This window comes from Odontomachus brunneus, unplaced genomic scaffold, assembly GCF_010583005.1.
Source record: "Odontomachus brunneus isolate Ranch 3 - 2012 unplaced genomic scaffold, Obru_v1 Obru_scaffold_050, whole genome shotgun sequence".
NCBI classification, from domain to species: domain Eukaryota; kingdom Metazoa; phylum Arthropoda; class Insecta; order Hymenoptera; family Formicidae; genus Odontomachus; species Odontomachus brunneus.
In genome coordinates, this window is record NW_022639500.1 from 334,888 (window position 1) to 358,223 (window position 23,336).

The following is a 23,336-nucleotide window of genomic DNA, read 5'->3' on the forward strand; positions in this document are numbered from 1 at the left end:
GTGCTGTTTCATTATCGTAGAAATTAGTGAAGCGCGCGGAACGCTCGGTGAAAGAGTTATATGTATACTCGCGAAATTCCTCTCTTTCCCTCGTTCTGCCCTCCTTTCGCAAAACTACTTCTCTTTGCTGTTTATTCGAATTCGAAAGCCGCCGCCGGCACACGTAATATCTAAGAAGTCCGTGGATTCGAATTTACGTCCCGAACTTATAAATCTCTCGCTGATAAATGTGGAACAGAATTCCCCGGTCCGCATGCTTTAAGTCACGCCGAATGCGGAGTAATTTATTCGGGCTAAATTTGCGGCAATTCCAACTGCGATAAAGGAAAGTTAAACCCTGCCGTTTCCCGCGAAGAAATTAGAAAGAAAAGCGGGACTCCGGCGAAACTTGGGAGGCTTTACGGCAGAAGTTTTGTGTCTCCCTCGGCGCGCCGTGAAAATAATAAAAATAAACGGGCGCGACGAGACGCATCAGGGAACTGTGATTATAATATCTCATAATTATAATATCGCGAACGACTGGCGAGTCGTGCATCATTGCGACCGCGAGATCAGCTGCTCGATAAGCGAAAGAAATTATATTAAACAGCGCGGGAGTAGTTTCCGCAGCTTTCACCGGCAGTATTCGTTTGCAATTTGTTTTGCATTTGCAGCAAAGCGACTTGCTCAAAACGACCGCCAATATAAATTGGAGGGATTTAATTGAGAGCATTTACAACTTATTGAAACTTATTGAACTGTGCCGAGCCACTTGATCAAAGAGTCTCTTTCGAGGGACAAACGAGCGGATGTATTCACCATCGACATCGTGCCTTCCCTCCTATCGATGCCAGTGTTAAAATAAATTACAATGTGAGAAATACAATTGAAGTTAATGTTCAAATCAGTTTTTATTTTCCTCGGGGGAAACCTCCCGAGATTTCCTCAGAAAGGTAACTCTCTTAAAGTGTATAAATAAAATCAATATGATCAAATCTGATTCCGATTGAATCAAGTGAAGGAATACTTTACCGTGACAATCGGTGAATATTCACTGATTTTCAGTGAAAAAGCCACTCTCACTTGATCACTGAATCTTATATCTCATTGATTTTGACCGGTGAAAGCAAAATTTCCTTACCAAATCGTAATGCACAAATTCGTTAATGCTGTATCAAATCCAATTTTCTGCGTTTGTGACGATTTTCGCTTAACTGTCTGTGTTTGCAAGCTGCATCAATAATAGGAAGAATCGCTACTATTAACCGAACTTTCAGCGAAACATGGTCGCAGTATTCACAATTGAAGCATCAGTTATAAATATAACGTTTCACCGAAGAATATACTGGTTTACTTTAGATAGTAAGAATAGTGTCTCTTTTCCGCGATATCGTTGATTGCGAGAGGATCGGGTCCGCAAGGCAAGATTTGTGCATGTTTAACTTTCTCTCTAATATCTCGCAACGAACAGACGCTATTACGGTGCTCAGTATCGACATTCAGACTGTTCCTCAACGTCTGACGATAGGATCGTATATGCGTATGTATATATTGCACTTCCACGTAAGAAACCGGGGACGTGTCCCACGAGGCGCATTTACGAGCCGGATAACATTTTACACGGAGCCGAACGGTGAACGTCGAAGCGATACTTTATCGGAAAATCCGTTACGTAAAATAAAAGCACTCCGAGGCTCTCTGCGACGCGTAGCCGTCGCGTAACTCGCCGCTACAGCACCGAGAGATCGAAATACGAGCGGCATTACCCAGCAAGAGTAACACTCGCGTATAAATGGCATGCCGATTCGATAGTAACACCTAAAGGGGATGCTGTAAAAAAAGAAAGAGAGAGAAAATGCCGGGTGATACCGCGGTGAGATAGCGTGAGGGGAGTTTAAAGCCACACTCACAAGGAAGGGTCGGCTGCGTGCAACCGCGGCTTCAGTCCCAAACCCGTGATACTCCCGACTCGAGTTCGATAAAATGCATCTCTCCTATCTTTTATCGCTTCGCGAATGCCGTCGTTAATCCGCGAGTGCGGCGAATGCAACGCGCGAATTCTCGACTCAACGTTTGCCCGCCATGTCTATCCCGTGGTAAAAGTTTCCAAAGTTGCGAATACGAGAACGCGGCTGGTGCTGGCGAACGTGCACCTCGCGAACTCAAAACTCGGGGCCGCGAACGCTGCACAGGCCGAGAGCCGCGAGAGAGTCGCAGACGACTGCGGTCGTAGAACGGGGGAGCTTTTCGAAAATCCTGATTTATCACTTCTTCTCGATCACCATCGGTATCCTCGCGGGAGTAGCAGACGCTGCATAATGACGCCGGCGAATAATAACGTCACTGCGGGATTCGGTTCACGTCCTCCAAGTTTTATGTATCGCGTTAACACGGATCGAAAGGCTTTGAGCCAAGAAGTCTTGGTTACGACACCGTCGTTCGCGAGCCCCGCGAAGGAATTCACCACGGATACGCGACGCGGAAAGAACGATTATTATCGACTATTATCGAGAAAAATGATTATACAGCAGCGATTGTTCCACGTCGCTAATCTCGCCAATCGAACAGACGAGCCACTTTGTGGCGACACAGAGAAGCGCCACGGAGCTGAACAGACGGGCTATGTTTGTGATATCATGGAGAAGCGTTTTACCAACACAGACGGGCTGCTTTGTGGCGCCACATAGAAGCGCATCAGAGTGATATATAGATCGAGACACAAAACGTGTCATAAGGAGAACACGAGACACAAAGACAAGGATTCCACATTACACTGAAACTTTGTGTCTCCCGTTTTCTCCTGATCTTGTGGCTCAGGTTTTGTGCTTTTATCTGTATATCATTCTGAAGCACTTCCTTGTGATACTACAAAAGTAGTCCGTCTGTACAGGTCTGTGGCGCTTCTCCGTGGTGGCGCAAAGTGGTTCGCTTGTTCGAGCTCTTATGTTCGCGTGACTTGTCGCGTCCCCGTTCACTACTTCTACTTCGCTCATTGTAACAAATATATCCACATCCCGGGAGTCATCGCACGTCGTGCGCTTGAAGAAACGTAGATCTCCGCGAGAAAGACATGTTCTGCGACGGAGAGAACAACAATCTCGAATGATAAATCTTGAAATACCTAAGTTTGCGGATAGTTTCACGGTATCGCTAATTGCGGCCGCGAGAAAAGATTTATTGCGGATCCAGTGAATAAAGTCGCACGCGCGTTGCACCCGGGATCCCGAAAACAGGTTTCGCGACGAGCTACTACCCGAGCAAAAATGTATCTAGTAGAGCAGATTTCAAGACTAGTAGTTAGATAGTAATGACTAGATAACTTTTCTAGCCAGTCACTAGCTCGTGACTGGCTAAATATTTCTACTCAGTCTTTTGAATGTCAGGACTATCTAGTAACTATACTAGTTACATAGATAGTGGCTAGATGGAAAATGATTACACAATAACGAGATAGAAAATCATCGGTAAATCCTGAATAGGATTTGAACATCAGAACTATCTAGTACTTATACCAATTATAGTTACAAGTTATTTTTTTGTATCTAGCTACTAGATAATTTTTCTGGTACAGCCACTAGGAGAAGTGAGCGTTACATTCCTAGTTAGTAGCGATATAAGACCCAACTTTTCTATGTCATTACTAGACAATCACTAGATTCAATTTCTGCTCGGGTACGTGGCCCGTGATGAAGCCCGCTCTTCTCCAATCGTACACTGCCAATGTCACATCGTTAATAGCGCATCGGGACTTTCGCGCAAAAAATAAACAGTTGCTCGTATTACTTATGTATTCCATGCAAATTAACGCGTTATATTACTTATGTATTCCATGCAAATTTACATGTACACACTGATGTATATGTAACGCACTTATCGAGCGAAATGTACAATTCTCGTAGATATTGATTGTTAAATCTGACGATGTATTGACGTCACCCAAATATGCGGGAAAAAAGGAAATTACGGGATAAATTATTCCGAAACCGGTATCTCAACTTTATGTATTTATGGTCGCTGTTTATGCATTTTACACTCATCTATATGTTCGCGAGCTTATGTACATTTTTTGAAATATCAAAGAACCTTGCCACGTGTACTTATGATGAATACTCCAGTCTAAAAACCATACGCTTAAAACCTTTTCTGAGTATGCACGATCGAGGCGAAGAAATAACATCCTTACAACGTCCGAGGGAAAAGCAAAGATGTTCCCACGGGTACACCTTTAGTCGAGTTGAAGGGAAACGCAAATTTTGTCGGGTGATTTCAATTCTGCCAGTATCTTGGAATCGACAGAGCTCGTCGCTTATCTCACGTGACACCAGGAACATCCGTTGCTGTAATGTTACCTCATTCGATCCTACATAGAAGGGAAACCCGAGGCATAAAATTAACTCTTGCTCAACATCGGTGTGCGTTCGCGTGAATATATTAACACGCAATTGACGCGACCAACGCGCGCGCGGAAACCGCAAACGCCACGAATATAGAAGATGAAAAATCGGCAAAGTCGCGAATGTATAAGGGAGTACGGCAAATTACGAAGAGCAAAGATCCTAACAAGCGCAACGAGTGTCTGATTTGCTCGTTGTTCCGGCTCGTTACCACGAGAACGTACCTTTAGAATCTTTGTGTCGACAAAAAAAAATAATACACAGGAAAATGATTGTTTGTAAAAATAAGCATAGATGAAATTAATTAACTAAACGACAATATTCAACAAATTCGAAATTAATTAGAGATGACACAGCCTGAGACCATCAGAAAGAAATCACGAAAATAATTCATCTTTTTTTTCTTTCTTTTTTTGTTTGCTTTTTTTTCGTCTGACAGTATAAGGACGAGTCGTGTCCGATTTTTAATGTTTTTAGCATTCAATGTTACATTTATAGATAGAATAAATGCGGAACAAAATGTGCGGAGCAGTTGATTCGCATCCGACAAAGGCGGCGAAAGATGGCGCCAGGACACGGACTTGAAATAGAAAACGTCGATAATATCCTCCATACGATTGACTTCTTTATCCACTTTGTCTGACTGATAATATATCTATTTCTTTACTTTGTCTGACCGACAATATACCGATATTAATTTATTATTTCTTCCGTTATGAAGAAAAGGAACATATATTCCATGATATTACACGTAATTGTTGTGTGCATTCATAAGAGAAAATGTAAAGAGATATAACGTGAACGTATTTTTCGAATCTAAATATATCACATCGTGAATATAGCGAATGCTATACATACATTTATCTACTATCTATGTATACTATCTATTTACATACTATCTATACATTTATAATTATCATAGATTTGCAATTTAAAGGTATAATGTTATTTAGTAAAGAGTAAAGTATAATGAGTCGCAAACAATATGTGTTTTACTTATCGGTGCAACTTTAGCATGGAGCATAAATTTCGAAGAGGAAACGAAAAAGCTTTAAAAATAAATGAAATCAAGAGGAAGCTATTTATATATAAGCTATCTGTATACAAAGTAAATTATTTGTAATTGTAACCTCTGCTCGCGACGATGGCGATTTTCTACTTATTGGCAATATCTGTTGCTGTTATTTTACTGTATAAGATCGCAGTGTTGTTTTATGAAGATTATATCATGCGGAAAAAGCTCAGCCACATTCCCGGGCTCGTTTCTTTTCCTTTAATTGGGACGTTATCTTCTACATTTTCATTTCTGCAAAAGAAAAAAGGTAAAGAAAACGAATAAAAGACGCGTATGCGGTCTACTATTGTATAATGTCTACGTATTCTACTTACATATAAATATACAAAAGGAACACAGCGGGCGTTACATTAATCAATTGCCTCACCGTAGATCGTATACAGTGGTTTATGTCGCAATTGGACAAGTTTAAAGATGGAATTTTTTTATTTTGGGCAGGACCGCGGCCATTAATTTGCTTATATAAACCAGAAATGATAAAAGTGAGCAAGAAAATTTATATTTTATTATTATTCCCTTATCTTAATAGTGTTATTTTGAGTTACATATGAATGCATCGAATCGATTATATATTCTCCTCAGTCTTAAGGCATCTGCTTCAAAATTTTATAAAAGCACTATATCGATAAAATACATGCACGATGAAAGGTTAAAAAAGATATTTTTCAGCCAATAGCATTAAAGACTTACGAGAAAGAAATTGTACATCTGGATCCAGTGACTGTCGTATAGTTCCAAAAAAACAATTATTGTGTAGAAAATGGATTCGCAAGACATTTCTCTTAACTTTAAGGATTACTAGAATACGAAAGTATTTTTTTCAGAATTCTTAATTTTTTATACTTTGCTGTGCAGCCAACCGTCAGACTTTAAAAATGTTAAGACAAATTTTCCAATCGTCAATCAACAGTTCAGCATGCTGGACATATATTTTACACACTTTAAGTATAAGGAGAATCAGGTTATAGACTTGGAAAGATGTTCAGCTGACTGGACGCCAAGAGACTGAGAAGGATATTTTGCTTCACCGTGACGCAACGCAACAAGACAAATTATTATTATTCTGTCCTCTAAAATTTTTAGGCCATTCTTTCAAGCAGCATGCACATAAACAAATCGAAAAGTTACGATTTATATAAACACTGGCTGGGCACTGGACTTGTTACCTCCGAAGGTAAATAACGACGAAGTGTTCCGCAAGTTTTACTAAACCACATTGCGCTGTTGACTTCATCGATAACAGCAAAGTGAAAACGCGACATCATATTTTTACATACATCTTATTTTTTCATACTTCGTGATACTTTTATCACAGAAGCGCATCGCATATTCCAGACAAACAATGGTTCCGAGACAGGAAGCTCCTTTCGCCAATGCTTCATTTTAACGTACTGGAGCAGTTTGGTGTGATAATGTCTGAGAAAACGGAACTCCTGCTAAAAAAACTGGAGAATGAGATTGCGGAAAATCCAGGGAAGTTTATCAACATTGCCCCCATTATAGACAATGTCACCCTCGAAATTACATTCGGTAAGGAACGAAGTTGCGGACAGCTCGTACTCGCGATCGAGCGATTTACGCGGCGACAATTTGTCGCGCAACCGTGTCAACATAAATATTACAGGAATCACTTTAACATATCGTAATCTGGCAAATTTAATTCCGCGTCACGTAGAAAATAATTATCCGCGAACGCAACTTCAGTGACAATGAAGTCACTGAAGTAGCAATCTTTAACGAGCTGACGAAGCTTAATTGGACTAAAAAAGGAAGTAGGTCATTCACTCAATAAATACGTAAAGCACAGGGAATAACCGCATAAATTAGTAACTCGTGATTGCCGAGCAACGCTCTCCTAGCTAAAGCACATAATGTTGTTGGATTTTTTTGCAAATTGCTAGTGTTGTTAGATTCACGTTATCATGCTGCAGGAGATTTGTCGATAACAGTAACCGCATTACTTTTTTCTAGATACTATAATGGGTATAAATGTGCATACTTCAGAAGCTAAGGCTAATTATGTCAACTGTACACAGAAGTGAGTTTACAACGTCGTTTGTTCGATATACATAATACTTTGTTTCTATATCTAAAATTTGCGAACGCGATCGTTAAAATATTGAACCATTAATTTTACACCTAAAACACCTCAAACCAGTGAGCATTATTCTTTCTCGTTTTTTCTTATTTCTTGTCGACATCGATTGATGTCTGGTTTTTTATTTGTCGGCGGTGACGACATTGTATTTTTAAGATGGCTCGATAAATATTAATCTTATGTCTTTTAGTGCATGTCCCTCGATACAAATATCAAAAAATTCTACACATGTAATCGTTTGAGTCTCGTTACTTTAGTCACTCGGCCCAGACATTGTTACGATCGCGACATTTAACGTTGACTTTGAATTATGCAGCTGTTGATTAAAAAATAACGAAGTAGTAAATATGATTATCGAGAACAACAAAAAATTTATTACATTTGTTGCTTGTCGGGTCTCGCTTTGACTGGAATTGAGAGATTAATAATACTTTCAGATTGCTTCAACTGATTTCGCTGCGTACGAGTCAACCGTTGTTTTGGATAGACTGGATATATAATTTGTTTCAAGCAGGAAGAGAATATAAAAAGACGCTTCGCGAAATGAAGGAATTTACGAAATACGTAAGAACTTTGATCTTGACGCGTTTGAAAAATCCACAAACCATTAAAAATATCATCTGTATGGAAACAATTCAACATAACTTAATTATTCATAAAATTTATAATCACATGTTTCATTATTTCGTTTTAAAGAGATCAGATTTTGGAATATTACGATTTCCAGATAATACAGAAGAGGCAATTCGCACGTAAAATACAAAATGGCAAATCGCAGAATAATGACAATGACTTTGAAATGGCAGGTACGCCTATAAATCTTACATCATCAAAATGCAGAAGTATGATGCGGTTGAAAGTAAAACATAATATATGGAGAGTGTGATGTAATTAATAATTTACATAAACCTGAGACTTATCGTTGTTTCAAATATTGCGTATAAAATCACAAAGGAGATTACATTTGGAAACGAACGTTTCCTTTATATCTATTTTGCTCCAAGACTAAACTTATTGTTGAATATGTGTAGCCAAGCCGAGGGAGAAACCCATACTAGAACTTTTGTTAGAATTAAATGAAAACGAAAACAACCTGCTGTCTGACGAAGATCTGATATCACATGTCGATACATTCATGTTCGCGGTGAGTCCAAGATGCAGCAACAAAAATTCTCTATACCGCTAGAGAATTCTTTCTTTCTCTCTCTCTCTTTTTATAATTTGAATTTCTCAATGCCGTATATTATTATGCGTATTATAATTATGCGTATTATTAATTTTAAACGATAATATGACAACAGGCTTACGACACAACGTCGACTACGCTCAACTGGGTACTCTACTGTCTAGGCAGTAATCTTGAACATCAAGAGAAAGTCCACGAAGAAATAGACCAAGTTTTCCAAGATTCGCAAAGTCCAGCAACTATGAAGGAACTCTCTCAATTAAAATATCTCGACAGAGTCATGAAAGAGTCTATCAGATTATATCCAACCGTGCCATTGATTGCGAGACGAATCATGAGGGACACAAACATAGGTGAGGCATGATTTTTCGAATATCGCACGACGACGCGAAACCGCTCCCTCGAGCTTGAATCGCGAAAGGCAATATTAGTAATCTCTTTCGCGAGAGCTACTTGCAGCATAGAGAGAAAGAAAGAAAGATAAAGCAGAAAAACCTGACGAGAAAACTGAGCGCGATTGCATACGGTAACTTATACGCGCAGTACGTTGTTAAACTGCAATGTCCATCGAAAGCGGGAGGTTTAAGCGCGAAGTAGAAGCGTACTTCGGTCGTTCATTTATCTTAGCCGAGAGATGCTTAGCAATCTTTTTCTCCGACTACAGTAGCAAGTCTGCGAAAACGAAAATGTAACTAGATTTGCGCAATTCTCCAGCGAGCTTAGCTAATCGAAAGCAACGGGCACTGAGAGAAGTTATTCGATAAGAAATTAACAAACGGATATTTCTGATCAAAATGCCGATGAATTTTTATATCCGATCAGAATATTCGATTAAATTTAGTCGAATACTTTCAATCATAATGACATTTCATCAGATAAACCGATAAAAAAATTATGAACCGATATTTCTCATCGAACGTTTCCTGATTGGATACAAAAATTCATCAATATTTTGAAAACATCCGTTTGTTAATTTCTCATAATTATTAATTTTTCAATTTCGAATAATTTCTTTCAATGGAATTAATGAAGGGAACGTGGACTCCGCGACCATCGAATCCTATGCATTCCGCACATTCCCATCTTCTATATTTCTATTTAAGATGGTTACGTGATCCCGAAAAACATCACGGTCCTCTTGTCGATCATCTTGTTGCATCGTAACCCGTCGGTCTGGCCAGATCCGTTGAAGTTCGATCCGGATCGATTCCTACCCGAAAATACGAGACGCATGCATCCGTATGCCTTCATCCCGTTCAGCGCCGGACCGAGAAATTGCATCGGGCAACGAGTCGCCTTGCTCGAGGAAAAGATGTTATTAACCGCTGTACTGCGAAAGTGGAGGATCAAGAGCATGGAGGAGCCCACGGAATTAAATCTGTGCGACAACGTTTTACGGCCGCAACACGGAGCTTTCTACATGTATTTATCACCTAAGCAGTAAAACGAGATATATGACGCGATTTAACGCTGACGTGCATCAATTAAACTTTATAAATTAAAAAAAAAGAAGAGAAAAACAAATGTTTCCTTCCTGTTTTATCTTCTTTTCATTTACATACACATAACTACATACTCCGCAGCGCGCTTACTCGCTTTCCCAAAAAAACTTGTATTATGCTTTACACGCGTTTCCGACAGAATGATTTAGTGCGTAACGATGCTAATATCAATCAATAACTCTAGACAAGTAGCATCCCGCGTGATAATACATGAGTGCTTGTCCAATTCGGCTCGGGAACGAGACATTCTCGATGTGTTCAGGTGTGGGAGAAAAGATCAAGGCAATAAATAAATACGACGCTGTTAAGCGAGCGCGACAAGTGTTGTGTTGATTTTCCATCGATCAGTCGGGTTCACGCAGTGCGAACGTAGCCATCGTGGCATCTCTGTGCGCACCGGCAATGAGTGTAAATTTTCCTTCTCTGTGGTGAATTGCATCCGTCTGTTTTTTTTTTTTTTCAAAACACATGCGGATTATCCTACTTCGGACCTCATAAATTACGCGAAAAATCTTCACAGCGAAAACTTCTGTTAAACGTTAGAAAAGAGAGAAAAGAGGGACAAGGCAGAGGGAATTGTTTTAATTTGGAGGAGTTTTATGTGGTACAGTTAAACTATTTTCGGAGGTCCGGACAATTGACGACATCGCGCACCGTGTCGTGCGCGGATTAATTCCGAGCGCGCTTTTCGTGAAATTTGTGTGAAGTGTGCACAAACGGGAGCGGGAATGTTACAACAACCAGAGAATTGCTAGTTATACGTTTAGAGAGACAATTTTCTTGTCAAGTGATTTACGTGCAACAAACTCGTCACGCGACAGTTATTCTCGTTCGAAGGAAACTGAATCTGAATTCGTCGAAGAAAATTATCCACCGTCAGATAAAATGTATGTCGTCCACTCGGGAAAAACTCCACGTTTATAATTATTTGTCTTTAAACACACAAGGTGCGTACGCTCGATATCTCAGTCTATTATACGCAGACGAAATTCATATTCCTAATCTGGGAGTCAACACAATGACTCATATATGCGCGGTGGAAGAAAAGAAATATACAAAATAGAGCGGACGCATATAAAATTATTTACGCATGTGTTTTTCTGGAGATCACGACAGTTTATTGATTGAAAGAAGAAGAAGAAAGAAAAGATATCGATATAATTGTGGTGCGTGATCGCTGGGGAAGGGTTGTTTATATTTCACAGAATTCGTCGGACGTGTATAAGGTGTTTCACAACTCGCAATCTTAATTTTAATGGCAAAAATCTGGAATTGTTTTTCTGCTAAGCAAAAGTGTTGAGTCACTTGTCATTTCTGAGTTACGAACGATTAAAATTAAGTATCTCTTCACGATCTAAGCTTAAAAAAAGAACAAGTAATTAACAGAATATTTTTAATAAATTCAGAATAGACTTTTTTTATTCCGCGATAAAATTTGAATTTGAGCCTCAACCACGAAAATATAAAATATATAGCTTTGGAAATTTACAATAAACGATGAGTCTCTTTAATATTTTTACTGAAAAAAGATCGACTCGGGATCATATTTACAGTCGCTAATTGTGAAACATTCTATATAATGAGTTATTAATATGTCTGGCTCTTATGATGTGATCGGCATCTTTAATATAGAAAAACTCCCCTTCCCTCCCTTTTTTAAGAAATATAAATCTATTCCCAATCTATCCCCCCTCCCAACGATACATATAATATTATAAGAATGTTGAGGTTAGTTGTTTTTTTTTACATTATAACCAGTTCACATCACTGGAAAAATTCGTTTATCTAAGGATTTTTCGAATTACTCTTAGATTACGTATTGACGTAGCTGTCAAGAAGATGAATTGGCCAAATCGCGTTCGATTCGTTTCTATATCTGATTGAATGACTTGCAGCAACTATTTTAGTGACAATTCATATCTTCTTACGAGGAAACTCTCATGAAAGCCTGTCGAAATGATGTTAGTCGATTGACGGCATATAAGAACATGAATTAAAAATATTAATAATTTAAGGGATGGCCGAGACGTGAAAGCAAATATTATTTGTGGAACTCTCTTCGAAGATGAGAACGGCCTCGATACACGGACATCGTTCCCACGATGTCCTTTGGACATTAGCCTGATACAGTTTCGCGACAACCCTCGCACGGGACTAGCAGAGCGAAGATCGGATTCGCTCCAGCACGTGTGCGTAAAGAAGCGTAAAAGCGGCTGCGGCATCGAGGGAACGGGTTTGGTCCAAAAGAAGACAAGAACCGGCAGTAGCGACGACGCGAATCGCCCGCGACAAGGACCCTGAGATCATCCTTCCCACTTTAGATGTCCCCCACGGAACATGCGTCTCACCTCTTAAGGCGACCGTGCCATTTCGCGGGAGAACGGTGGCAAGCGTTCGGTCGCCGATATCATATCTCTGATGAACCGGAAGCATCGCCCAGGGAGACGTGGTGCGGCCGACGCCGATGTCGGGGACAATGAAACTGACGATGAACAGCATCAGCATCACCGTCGCTCCCGAAGCGTGCGACAACCTCACCAACTTCGTCGGCCACACTCTCGGCCTCGATCTCAAGTTGAACCCGCGACCCCGCGACAACCTCAGCGACTTCAGCGAGATCGATCTGTACGAGAACGTCACGTGTCTGGAACACGCGCCTAAGCTGACCGATTCGGTTTACTTCAAGGTCATCGTATTGGCAGTCATGTCGGTGCTGAGTCTGGCCTGCAACCTGGCGACCATTTACTCGATCAGGAAGAACCGCCGGAAGCAACGGGTATGTTCGACGATCTACACTCTGCTCCTGCATCTGTCGGTAGCTGATCTGCTGGTCACCGTCTTCTGCATGGCCGGCGATGCGATCTGGAGCTACAACGTCGCCTGGCTGTGGGGCAACGTCGCGTGCAAGCTCTTCAAGTTCCTGCAGATGTTCAGCCTGTACCTGAGCACTTTCGTCCTGGTGCTGATCGGCGTCGACCGGTTCGTCGCAGTGCGCTATCCCATGAAGGGTCTCAGCAAGAATCAGAGGTGCTCGCGATTCGTCCTCTTCGTCTGGATATTGTCCTTCGTGCTCGCCACTCCACAGGTAAGACGTTATTTTTGTTTTCCTAGTCTGGTACTCGGATTCTCGGTGTGTTTTTCAGTGAGAGAGAAAGTAGAAACACGATTGTATAGTCGGACGCTTAATTTAACAAAACGTATCCAACTACGTCGCGCGTCCTTTTATGAATTTCGTTTCTACACCTTTCCAAGAAAATTACTTTCATGTTTGAAATTTTGCTTTCCTTTTACGAATTTTTACGAAATTTAATTTTTAAAGTTTCTGAACCGTGAGAGGAAATTGCTGCGATAAGGAAGTTGAATTTTACGCCCCTGGTCCTTCTAAAGATCTCAGAGGGAATCTTGGAGAGATTCTAGAGAGATAGATTTCCTTTTTGTGGCCTCTCTACGCGAGATTAGAAAAGTGTTTTACGTTATAAACCACGCTTAGTGTGTGTGTAGCAATAATTATAATTTTCACATGAGTCTAACCACGATTATAACGATTATAACAACGACGATGTTTCGAGAACATGAACACTTTACATAAAATATACAACTGAAAACCTTCATCCTTGATTTACCTCATAAAATTATACTAAGTATGCGCTACATATTCAAACCGCATCGCATTGCCCTAGATTGCACACACACAAAATAAGAAAATATTTGATACTTTAACTTGAAAATTGTTACATCACCAACGCGATGTCTTAGAATACGTTTTAGACGTATTCAAAAAAGACGACGCGCTTTCAAAAATGCAGTTTATTTAATCATTACAAATGTACTAATTTGCCGGATATATATTTTTCAGTAGTTGATAATCCGCGGTAAAAAGATTACACCATAGTCTTTGTCTGGCGCTGAATGGTTTATTTGAATATTAAATATCAATCAATAAACATAGCCAAGAGAGCTGATCCACTAGAGATGGGAAAAAAATCCCTCGGAAAACCAGTTTTACGTACAACATTGGATGACAGTATAATTGTCTAAAGACCTCTTGAAAAAGAAGTTTTATCGAGGATACTGCGCGCTATATTTATTTTATACGGTTTTAATTGGCAAAATATATGAAGCTATATTAATTAATATGGACTCAATCTGACGCTATTTGACTCGAGCTTGTTAGGAGCATTAAGAATTCCAGAACCGGATAATTGACAAAATATCAAAGATCAAACAAACTTGATATAGCAAACAAGTTTTTGCTTTGGATTAATTTAATTAAAAAACCAAATGTTCCGTACTTATTACTCATTATTGTATACAAAGAAAAATTGGCCTTTGTTGTATATATACTGTATGTATGCTTATGTGTGCGACATATTTTGGGTTATCTTCGAAATTTGATACAATTCACTTATTAGTAGAAAATACGAAAAGAGCTCGAACAAGACGTACAGGAACATTTCTCGTGCTCTGACGTGTTTGAGGATGTCCAAAATTGAAATTTGTTGTCCTGCGAAACTGCACCGATTGAAAACATGGTTTTCAATTTGGTTAACATAAATATAAGGTTTATCTGGGTCATTTATCGATGTGACAATCGATGATACATAATCCCTACTTACAGAAATCGCGTAAAACTGTGCAGTCAATTACGGTGTAATCATGTTTTGAGCGCCGATAATGCACGCAATGCAGTACGGTAGTTGTTTTCACTTTTTTCTGCTCTCGTAATTGCGATGTCATAATATGCACTTTTCCATGCTGTGAGATATTACGGTTAATTAGACTGTAATAGACTGACTTTTTTTAAATCAGGAACTGAAACTTGATTGTACACTACGGGAAACTGCTCGATTGTATAATAATTGCGATGGCAATGCGATACTCATACAAGTCACTCATTACGTAACACGTAAACATTTAGTATTACACAAGTGCAAGTTAAAAAGAAATATTTAATCAAGACGAAATGGAGGAGAACGAGTGACCGAAATAACGTAAGAATGTAGCGAAGCAAGCAGCAATAAATAGAGTTCTTGTCGAAACCGAAGAAACCTGAACTTGAACTGCCGCTCGCACGACGACGTTCTCGATTTACATTGGACTTCCGGGAAAGTGCTTATCTTGACAAAACAAATGTAAAAACAAAGCAATTTGTAGTGTATATTCACTTCGTCTCGACACGGAAAAATAAAGGAACACAATAAACAAACCAAGCATATATATATTCCGTCTCGCGTGCATCGCGTTATATCGTTAATATGCAAACTGCGTTCTTTCGTTCCAGCAAACCGTTCCTTTTTCATTCATTCAGAGAGCACCCGGCATATTCGAAGAATACGTTTCGCATTCATCGCGATTATCGATAACTGAAGAACGGTGATAGCTCTTAATTCGACAACGCGACTAAATTTCGATACGTATTTCTGCAAACACGCGATTACGACATAAAACAATAACTTTATTACAAAACTCGGTGCATACACCTTACGATACAATTTCACGTAGCAAAAGTAAAGTCATCAAATAGAAACGCTAATTCAGTTGTTACGCAGAAATAACATTCGTCACACGCTGAATTTTTCTTCGATCAATTTCAAATATGGAAAACAGGATTAATCCTTTCCGAAGCGGTTTGAACATGTGCAGTTCCACTCCGAGCATCGAACAGTCATATTGTCAAGTTCCGGAATCCTAGAGAGAGAGAGAGAGCGATTCTCTAATTACGCTCTCGCGATTAATGCAGCGGCATATCGCGATCCCGTAACTCCGTATTATTATCCGCAATCGTTCTTTCCGGACTCGAAGATCCCGACATACTCGAGCGACTGCTGCCCTCGGTACCAACGACCGCGGCGGTGGCCTCCATCGTCTCGTTGTCCAACCCGATCAGCTTGTCGTCTTTCTGGCCATGTGTGCCTTCAAGCGTCGCCGCTTGTTTGCCAACACATCCGCCGCGACCTCCGCACCCACACCTGCCCCTCCTCGATCTCCTTCTACTCCTTCTCCTTCTTTGTCGCCTCCTGCAGGTCTCCGGAGCACATCCTCGCGACCTTCTCCGTCTCCTTCGCCTGCCGCACCTGCAGCCTGCCCTTCGGGACTTAGCGCCTCTGTCAATTTGCATCTTGTAGATCCGCGATCGATTGATCTTGCGTTGGCAATACAGGTCCAGCAGATCGATCTCCTGAATGGCCACCTCCTGACGCGCAATATCGCTGTCGGTTGGCAGACTGTAGTGACCGCCGGTCTTCTTCAGGATGCCATAAGCGACGCCGCGCTTCAGGGCATTCTGCACCTGGTAGTGGAAGTGACTTGATGTGATATAAATTATCTAAGTAAACTTCTACTATACAGAGAGAGGACCAGTAACTATTAGTGTTCGGAGTTCCCTCGAAACTATGGGAGTTGGAGGAAACTCCGTCTACAGCGAGTGTAGTCACAAGAAAATGGTTACCATCGTTTGATGGCTCCTTCCCTGCCGCACAACTTTCGTCGCGAAAATTTTTCTGCAACTCCTGTTATTTCAAAACTATACAAGATGCGAATAGCTATTGTATAGTAGAGCTTAGGCACATACCACAATAAGCTATTAATCATAAGTCATAGACAAGTTGGCCAACCACAGTCGATTATTTTTGAAAATAGTCGACTGTGATTGGTCAATTTGCTTGCTTATTGTCAAGTCGCTTATTGTAGAATGCGCTTTACATAATAGAATTTAGAAACGTCGGCTCGTTTTATATTATAACACGAAATATATTTATGAGATGGTGGTTTTAAATTTGCAAGTGTACATTTAGGTCACGGTCGTCTAGTTTCGACGGATAAAACGGGATTCGCGACACTTACGATAAATCATCTTTTTCCTGAATCGAGAAATTTCTGTGTGCGTTAAACTGGATCATCGGAAGAAAAACAACTTTTGCCGAGAACTCGTACATGCTTAATTCAAATTATGCAATACGTAATATAAAAAGCGACGAAGACGGGAGATTTCGACGCATTTTAAAAGTCGAATTCACTGATTTACTGGCAAATGTAATGGTGTGCAAGATAAAAAACTCATTTACTTTAACATATAGAAAAAAGAAATTACACGTGGCATTTGCTTATAATATCATCATTTTACGATAATTGCTTTGAATATTCTTAATGCATATCCTACCGTATCTTATTCGCTATTCCGTTTCGTAATATTTATATATAATATTTAATTTTTTTTCGTGGAATAGTGATTAATGCCGCACGTACAAAAGTAGGTAAAAGAGAAATTAAAGAGGAGGGAAAGAATATAGAAACAGGCAAGAGGAGCTAATAAAGAAGTTACTCCTTATATTTCGGAATGTTAACTCAAATGACGATGAAATGTTAAACCTGATGTCGCGCTTTAGTGGCCGGGATGTCGTGAACAGATGAAATGTAGTGAAGGATCTCTCGTGACGTGGATCCTTGGATCTCGCGGAGATTCTTGATCGCCGAGATCACTAAGCCGAGGCTCTTCGTCGACAGATGCACCATAACGGCTTCAATAGATTCCGATATGAATTAACAGGGCCAACTCTAAATCATGTCAAATTGGGATGAGACAATCAAGCTACAGAAGTGTGTACAAAATAGCATGAAAATTAAATTTTCTCTTAAAACATACGTAAGTCTTCTCTCTGTCGAGCTCACCGACGGAAATTAATTACGCGTTGGTCGGGAAGCATCCTACAAGAATGAAGCATTACAAATGTAAAGCATTCACAAGGGGATCGCAGATAAACGAAAAGTGAGTCGATTTGACGAGGTGTCAGATGCACACCGACCGGTGGATGCGGATTTTCAGATTGGATGTTCGTAGGCGACTCTCGTCGAGGTTATTCGTTAGAATCGAGCTGAATAGAGATCGCCAGCCATCACACCCGGCCAGAGAATAATACTGTTGCCGGCGACGACGGGGAAGAAGGCTTCGTATAGGTCAGCGGAGATTGATGGTGGACGAAGGACGTGTTGCTTGACAGGCCTGAGACGCAGAGAACCACCGTAGCCGTTTAATCAATGCGCCTCTCCCGTCCCGTCTAGGTTCTTTTCACGACGTGCGGTGTCCCGCGATCTTGACGAGGTAACACGACGAATTTAGGACTAGCCGGGCGCAATCGCATCTTCGGTCGAAAAGCCGCGGAAGGTACAATGAAACGTCGGCATTTACAAATGAGCGTCGACCGGTGTGAACGAACTGATATTAGCTCCTCGACGTATCCTTCAGATGCACTTTCCTGTTATGGGACTTATAAGGATAGATCGTATTATACTACGATCTTTTCTCCTTCCTTCGTGCGTCACGATCTATTTTTGAGCCGGCAGGGAAGATCCGGATTAACGACGGAACGAAAAACGAATCCGAAGGAATGCATATTTTGTGTGCGCCTGCCAGGTATGCAAAAACGAGTCAAAAACGTACGATGTATAATCAGTGGCAAGTCGGTTATGACGGAAACCAAAGTACAGTACAGGATATAGAGTGTGACATTTGTGAAAATTGAAAGGACGAACTTATTTTAAATTGATAGAACGTTTACAATAAGTAATTTTACAATAAGTAATTTTTTACATGTCTGTAATCGATTACTACAGATGTACAGGGTGTTACGTCAGCATATTGGTCAGTATGACGAGTTGCTTGCTTGCTTCGCTGACAGTTGTGTGTGCTCAGACGCAGATTCAGCTCAGACTTGAATATATTCATTTGCAAAACAGATTATATACATTAAAATATATATAATGAAATGTTGTAAATCATTTTAGTCGTCATAACTTGTACGTTGATGCGACACCTTATCATACATATACATCTCAGCAGTGGCTTTCAATTCCAACAACCTAAAGCCGTTGCGGCTTTATCACACAAATGTGTGTAAACTGATTTGCAACCGACTGTACGCGAAAGTTTTATCCTCCATCTGTAAAGCGTCTCTAAAAAGATGACTGCAAATTTAATTATGCGGTTGTAGGATTACTCTAAATCTCGAGATTCGCAAGTTCGACCTGCCACAGTTACAACTGTTCGCCTTCGAAATAGAACTGCTTTAATATAACATTATTACGAATAGACGTCCGGATATCCATAATTACTTCGAGTATCTTTATAAATGAGAGCGAAGTCTAATTTAAAATTCAATCAACAATCGATTGACAAGCTGCTCGTGCATACGGAGACGTGAAATGAACTTAAGATTGTCGCGAGGTCAAATCGGGTTTATGTCGAACCACAAGTTACCTCAGTGCGAAAAATCCTCTAATATTATCCGCTTCATTTATCTCTCTCTTTGCAAATTACGCGTTTTCATTTTACGGGCTTTCATCTTGCGAATTTCACAGCTTCCTTCGAAAGAGTGGCTGTGACGTTTAATCTTACAATAATTAATTGTCATAATTAATATTGTATGTGTATTGCACTTTGTATTCTTTTTCATCAAAGCGTCGCGCACACATTCAACGATATCAACATTCACATTCTCATACGTCACCATGTGTTACAGATCGCAATATTTCACGTTGCCGAGGGACCATTCGTCGAAGTGTTTACACAGTGCGTGACTCATGGCTTTTACACCGAGGCCTGGCAGGAGCAGCTGTACGCCAGTTTCAGCCTATTCTTCATGTTCCTGCTGCCACTAGCAATTTTAATTACCACATACGTGTCCACAGTGATCACTCTCTCCCGTAAGTGCTTCTACGTCGTCTCCGTGAGACGTACGTTCTTCCGTGAGACCGCATTCATATATCATATTTTTGTGTATATTTTCTTCTCGACGGAGTACCGTGGGACTTTCGACTTTGATTTTTAGAGTTCTTCGTACTATATAGCTATACTGAACTGTGACGTCAAGGACGAGAAATCGATATAATGTTTTTTTCTCTCGTACGTCGAAATAAATTAGCTTTTTTCACTAGTGCCATCGCTCGTAGTTCGATAATATAGATTAGTAAGATACGTTGAACATTCTCTTTTCAATTCGCAGACGTCATAATTAAATGCGAACACAATAAACAGAACAGAAACTCCGGTGATAATATTTTGATCCCATAAAATTACTCTGACGAATTTGAGTGTGATTTTAACTTTCGTTCACACAAGTATGTAACCAGCGTTAATAAATAAAATATGTTTAAGTGAACAAAAATGTTGAATAATATTTAATAATGTTTAAAAATGTTTAACAAATAGCTAAACCGGTAAAGAGAGAGAGAGAGAAATTAGAATTTACTATTTTGAGGCGCTGAACCGAGCTATATATCTAACATCTTTCAGGAAGTCAAAGGACGTTCAAAGGAGAGCCAGAGAGGAACGGTATTTTGTATACTAGAAGCAGCGACCTGAATAGGAGAAGACTGATGCACCGGGCGAAGACGAAGTCGTTGCGTATCAGCGTCGTCATCGTTGCGGCGTTTCTGATTTGGTGGACACCGTACTACACGATGATGATTATCTTTCTGTTTCTCAATCCTGACAAACACGTTGGTATATTTTGTCGCATTGTAATGCGTGACAGTAAATTCGACTGACTTACTAACTAACTTTCACAATACTTTCAGTTCAGCGATGATTTGCAAAGCGGGATATTTTTCTTCGGCATGAGCAACAGCTTGGTGAATCCCTTGATATATGGTGCGTTTCACCTTTGGCCGCAGAAACAACGGAAGGACTCTTATCACAGGTGAATGAAATTTACGAGGCTGTTCGACGTGTCGTATCTCGCGGATTCCCTTTTGCGTTTCGCTTCGACACACTCGCGCGCAAGTTACGACGAGCGTGTGCATGTTATCGTGATAACGACGGTGAGAAGCTTCACATCGGACGTGGGATTCGTCTGTGCAAATTCGAATTTTGGCACTGCTCGAGAAAGAAACTTTATCTTTTGATTAATGATTCGCCGCGCAAAGAAAATCATTATTTCGTTACTGTCATTACTATACTTATGATAGAATTTTAACTTGAAATTATCCATCTATGCGTACCTAAATTAATGTCAATATTTTATAAATCACAGATCTGAACAGGTGATGATGCAGCAGCGAAACAGCATGAAGAAGGCACGTGATACACAAACGTCGCTCCTTTCGCACCAAGATAGTGGTAATAAAGTGAACGCGCAGCAACGCCAAATATAACATTTTCCTGAACTAGATTACATTGCATCGTCATTTTATGCAAGAGAAGTGTGTGCTGTACAGCAAGGGACGATAATATAGACTACGAAATGAAAGACGTAAAGAAGCATTATTCCGTCGCATCTTTCATATCGAATATTGTTAATAAACGATTTATACGAGTAAAGATCACGTTTCCTCCGCAAAGAATCTTAAATTCTGGAAAAACAAATTTATTCTTTAAATTAAAAAAAAAAAAGAAAGTATTCAAACGGGGAAAATGATTTTAATTGAGTAAAAGGAGAAACTACTATATTTGAGAAATATTTTACAATATTGTTATTTAAAGTTGTTTCTTCTACAAAAATAATGACATACATTGTGTAAAAATTGCTTCAACTAGGTGAAGAAAAATTATATGTATAAAAAGTATTTATCAAAAAGATACTCATAGATATTTAAGTAGAATATAGTAGTTTTTAAAAATAGATATTAAGATTGTAATATAAATATATAAATATTACCAAATAATTGGTATGCAATTGCTCGTTCGCAACGAGAGATGACATTTTAGTAAAAATAATTTTATAAAAAGTCAATTTATATTTTTGACTTTTGTTATTGTTATATCGGTCTTTTTCGTCGATACCGATATAATAACGTGTGGAATATTAGATATCTTTTTGTTATAAAATAATGAAAAATCATTTTCAATATTTATTTCTTTGATTGATTGTACGATCATCGTTCACACATTTCACGCATTGTCAGTCTTAAATTTTCTCAAAATTTTCCCCGAGCGACGTCATCTTGCAATATTCCTTATATACAATTAAAATGTATTCGAAAACAATATGAATTGCAATCATATAATATCAAACGTTAGTATGTAAGAATCTGACTAAATTTATTATTACATACTCATTTAACGCTCATTACATGTAATCACTTTATAATTGTTCAGATACTTCTCTTAAGTAGATATTTATCTGAAACGTGTGTTCTCATTTCTCGCGAGATATGGGACAGAAGCAATTTTGCGTGTGATGAAAAGTATTTATAAAAAAAAATTTATTCATGCTTTTACATGGCTCGAACATTTTTAGATTCTATAAATACGCATATATATATATATATATATATATATATATATATATATATATATATATATCTAAGGAGTATATACATTATATTAAATAAAGCTATCTCTCGATAATGTACTATTCTGCGAATACATGAGCATCTCCGATTTTTCCGATAGAATCGCGTTAGAATACAAAGATGTGCCGCGATTCGCCATTTACAATTACAATCTGTCTACACGATCTCGCATGGTATCGTATAAACTGTCAAACAAAGAGAACTCGCTACGTTCTGCGTTTACTCGAATTCGCGATCTTGCAGGGATATGTCACTGGCCTACCGTCGAACGCGCTCGGCGCAATTACAATGATTTCATGTTGCATCGCAATTCCAACGTGAAACTTGCAAAATTGTAATATAATTATACTTAGAATTATAAATGTAATTATATTATTATTTGTTAATGTTAATTATAATTATTATTCATTAATATCGATAAATAGCTCGAAGAGCGTAATCGACATGATACATAGCGCGAATGTCATTTCGAAAGAAGCAATGACAAAGCTATTATCTGCGTTACCGTTCGATAATTGATTCGCGAACGTGTGCGCGGCACCAGTGAAGCAACATATCCATTCGCAAAGAGAATTGAATAAATTATGCGTACTTTCCCTAAATGATCGCGTTTTTAGTAAATCAGCAACGGAGCCTCACATACGCTAAAGAATAAATTACTATTTAATTAAGGAGTAAAGTATTTATCGCTATTTTTTTTATTACTCATCTTATCGTTATGTACACAATAATTTAACGATAAAAAGGTGTTTCCTTCGAAACTCAAAAATCAGTTCACTGCTACCGGTGATGCATCTATTATAGCGACAAAAAT

General features: G+C 39.3%; 3 protein-coding genes and 1 long non-coding RNA gene across 7 annotated transcripts; 2 read left to right on the plus strand and 2 right to left on the minus strand.

The window, feature by feature from the left end:
• Positions 1–5,454: 5,454 nt before the first annotated feature.
• Positions 5,455–6,532, minus strand: LOC116845207. Of its 2 annotated transcripts, none has more exons than XR_004378214.1 (3): positions 6,139–6,532; positions 5,763–6,044; positions 5,455–5,679 (listed from the first exon to the last, which is right to left on the minus strand). It is a non-coding gene; the product is annotated as an uncharacterized LOC116845207 (long non-coding RNA). The 2 variants fall into 2 exon arrangements; XR_004378213.1 differs by having other exon boundaries at positions 5,763–6,041; positions 6,139–6,528.
• On the plus strand, positions 5,487–10,547 carry LOC116845203 (cytochrome P450 4c21-like). The gene is made up of 10 exons (XM_032817607.1): positions 5,487–5,695; positions 5,821–5,930; positions 6,532–6,622; positions 6,784–6,978; positions 7,420–7,486; positions 7,984–8,110; positions 8,274–8,352; positions 8,578–8,690; positions 8,848–9,085; positions 9,836–10,547. Exons 1-10 carry the CDS (start codon positions 5,518–5,520, stop codon positions 10,174–10,176), a joined length of 1,539 nt encoding a protein of 512 aa, XP_032673498.1. The 5' UTR covers positions 5,487–5,517; the 3' UTR covers positions 10,177–10,547.
• Positions 10,548–12,706: 2,159 nt separating this feature from the next.
• On the plus strand, positions 12,707–23,193 carry LOC116845204 (gonadotropin-releasing hormone receptor). Of its 2 annotated transcripts, none has more exons than XM_032817608.1 (5): positions 12,707–13,319; positions 19,750–19,963; positions 20,523–20,728; positions 20,807–20,928; positions 21,262–23,193. In XM_032817608.1, exons 1-5 carry the CDS (start codon positions 12,711–12,713, stop codon positions 21,380–21,382), a joined length of 1,272 nt encoding a protein of 423 aa, XP_032673499.1. In that variant the 5' UTR covers positions 12,707–12,710; the 3' UTR covers positions 21,383–23,193. The 2 variants fall into 2 exon arrangements, with proteins under 2 accessions (XP_032673499.1, XP_032673500.1); XM_032817609.1 differs by having other exon boundaries at positions 19,750–19,933.
• Positions 15,533–18,562, minus strand: LOC116845206. 2 transcript variants are annotated; one of them, XM_032817615.1, is made up of 4 exons: positions 18,037–18,561; positions 17,877–17,938; positions 17,603–17,788; positions 15,533–16,523 (listed from the first exon to the last, which is right to left on the minus strand). In XM_032817615.1, exons 3-4 carry the CDS (start codon positions 17,744–17,746, stop codon positions 15,966–15,968), a joined length of 702 nt encoding a protein of 233 aa, XP_032673506.1. In that variant the 5' UTR covers positions 17,747–17,788; positions 17,877–17,938; positions 18,037–18,561; the 3' UTR covers positions 15,533–15,965. The 2 variants fall into 2 exon arrangements, with proteins under 2 accessions (XP_032673506.1, XP_032673504.1); XM_032817613.1 differs by having other exon boundaries at positions 17,603–18,562.
• Positions 23,194–23,336: the final 143 nt, after the last annotated feature.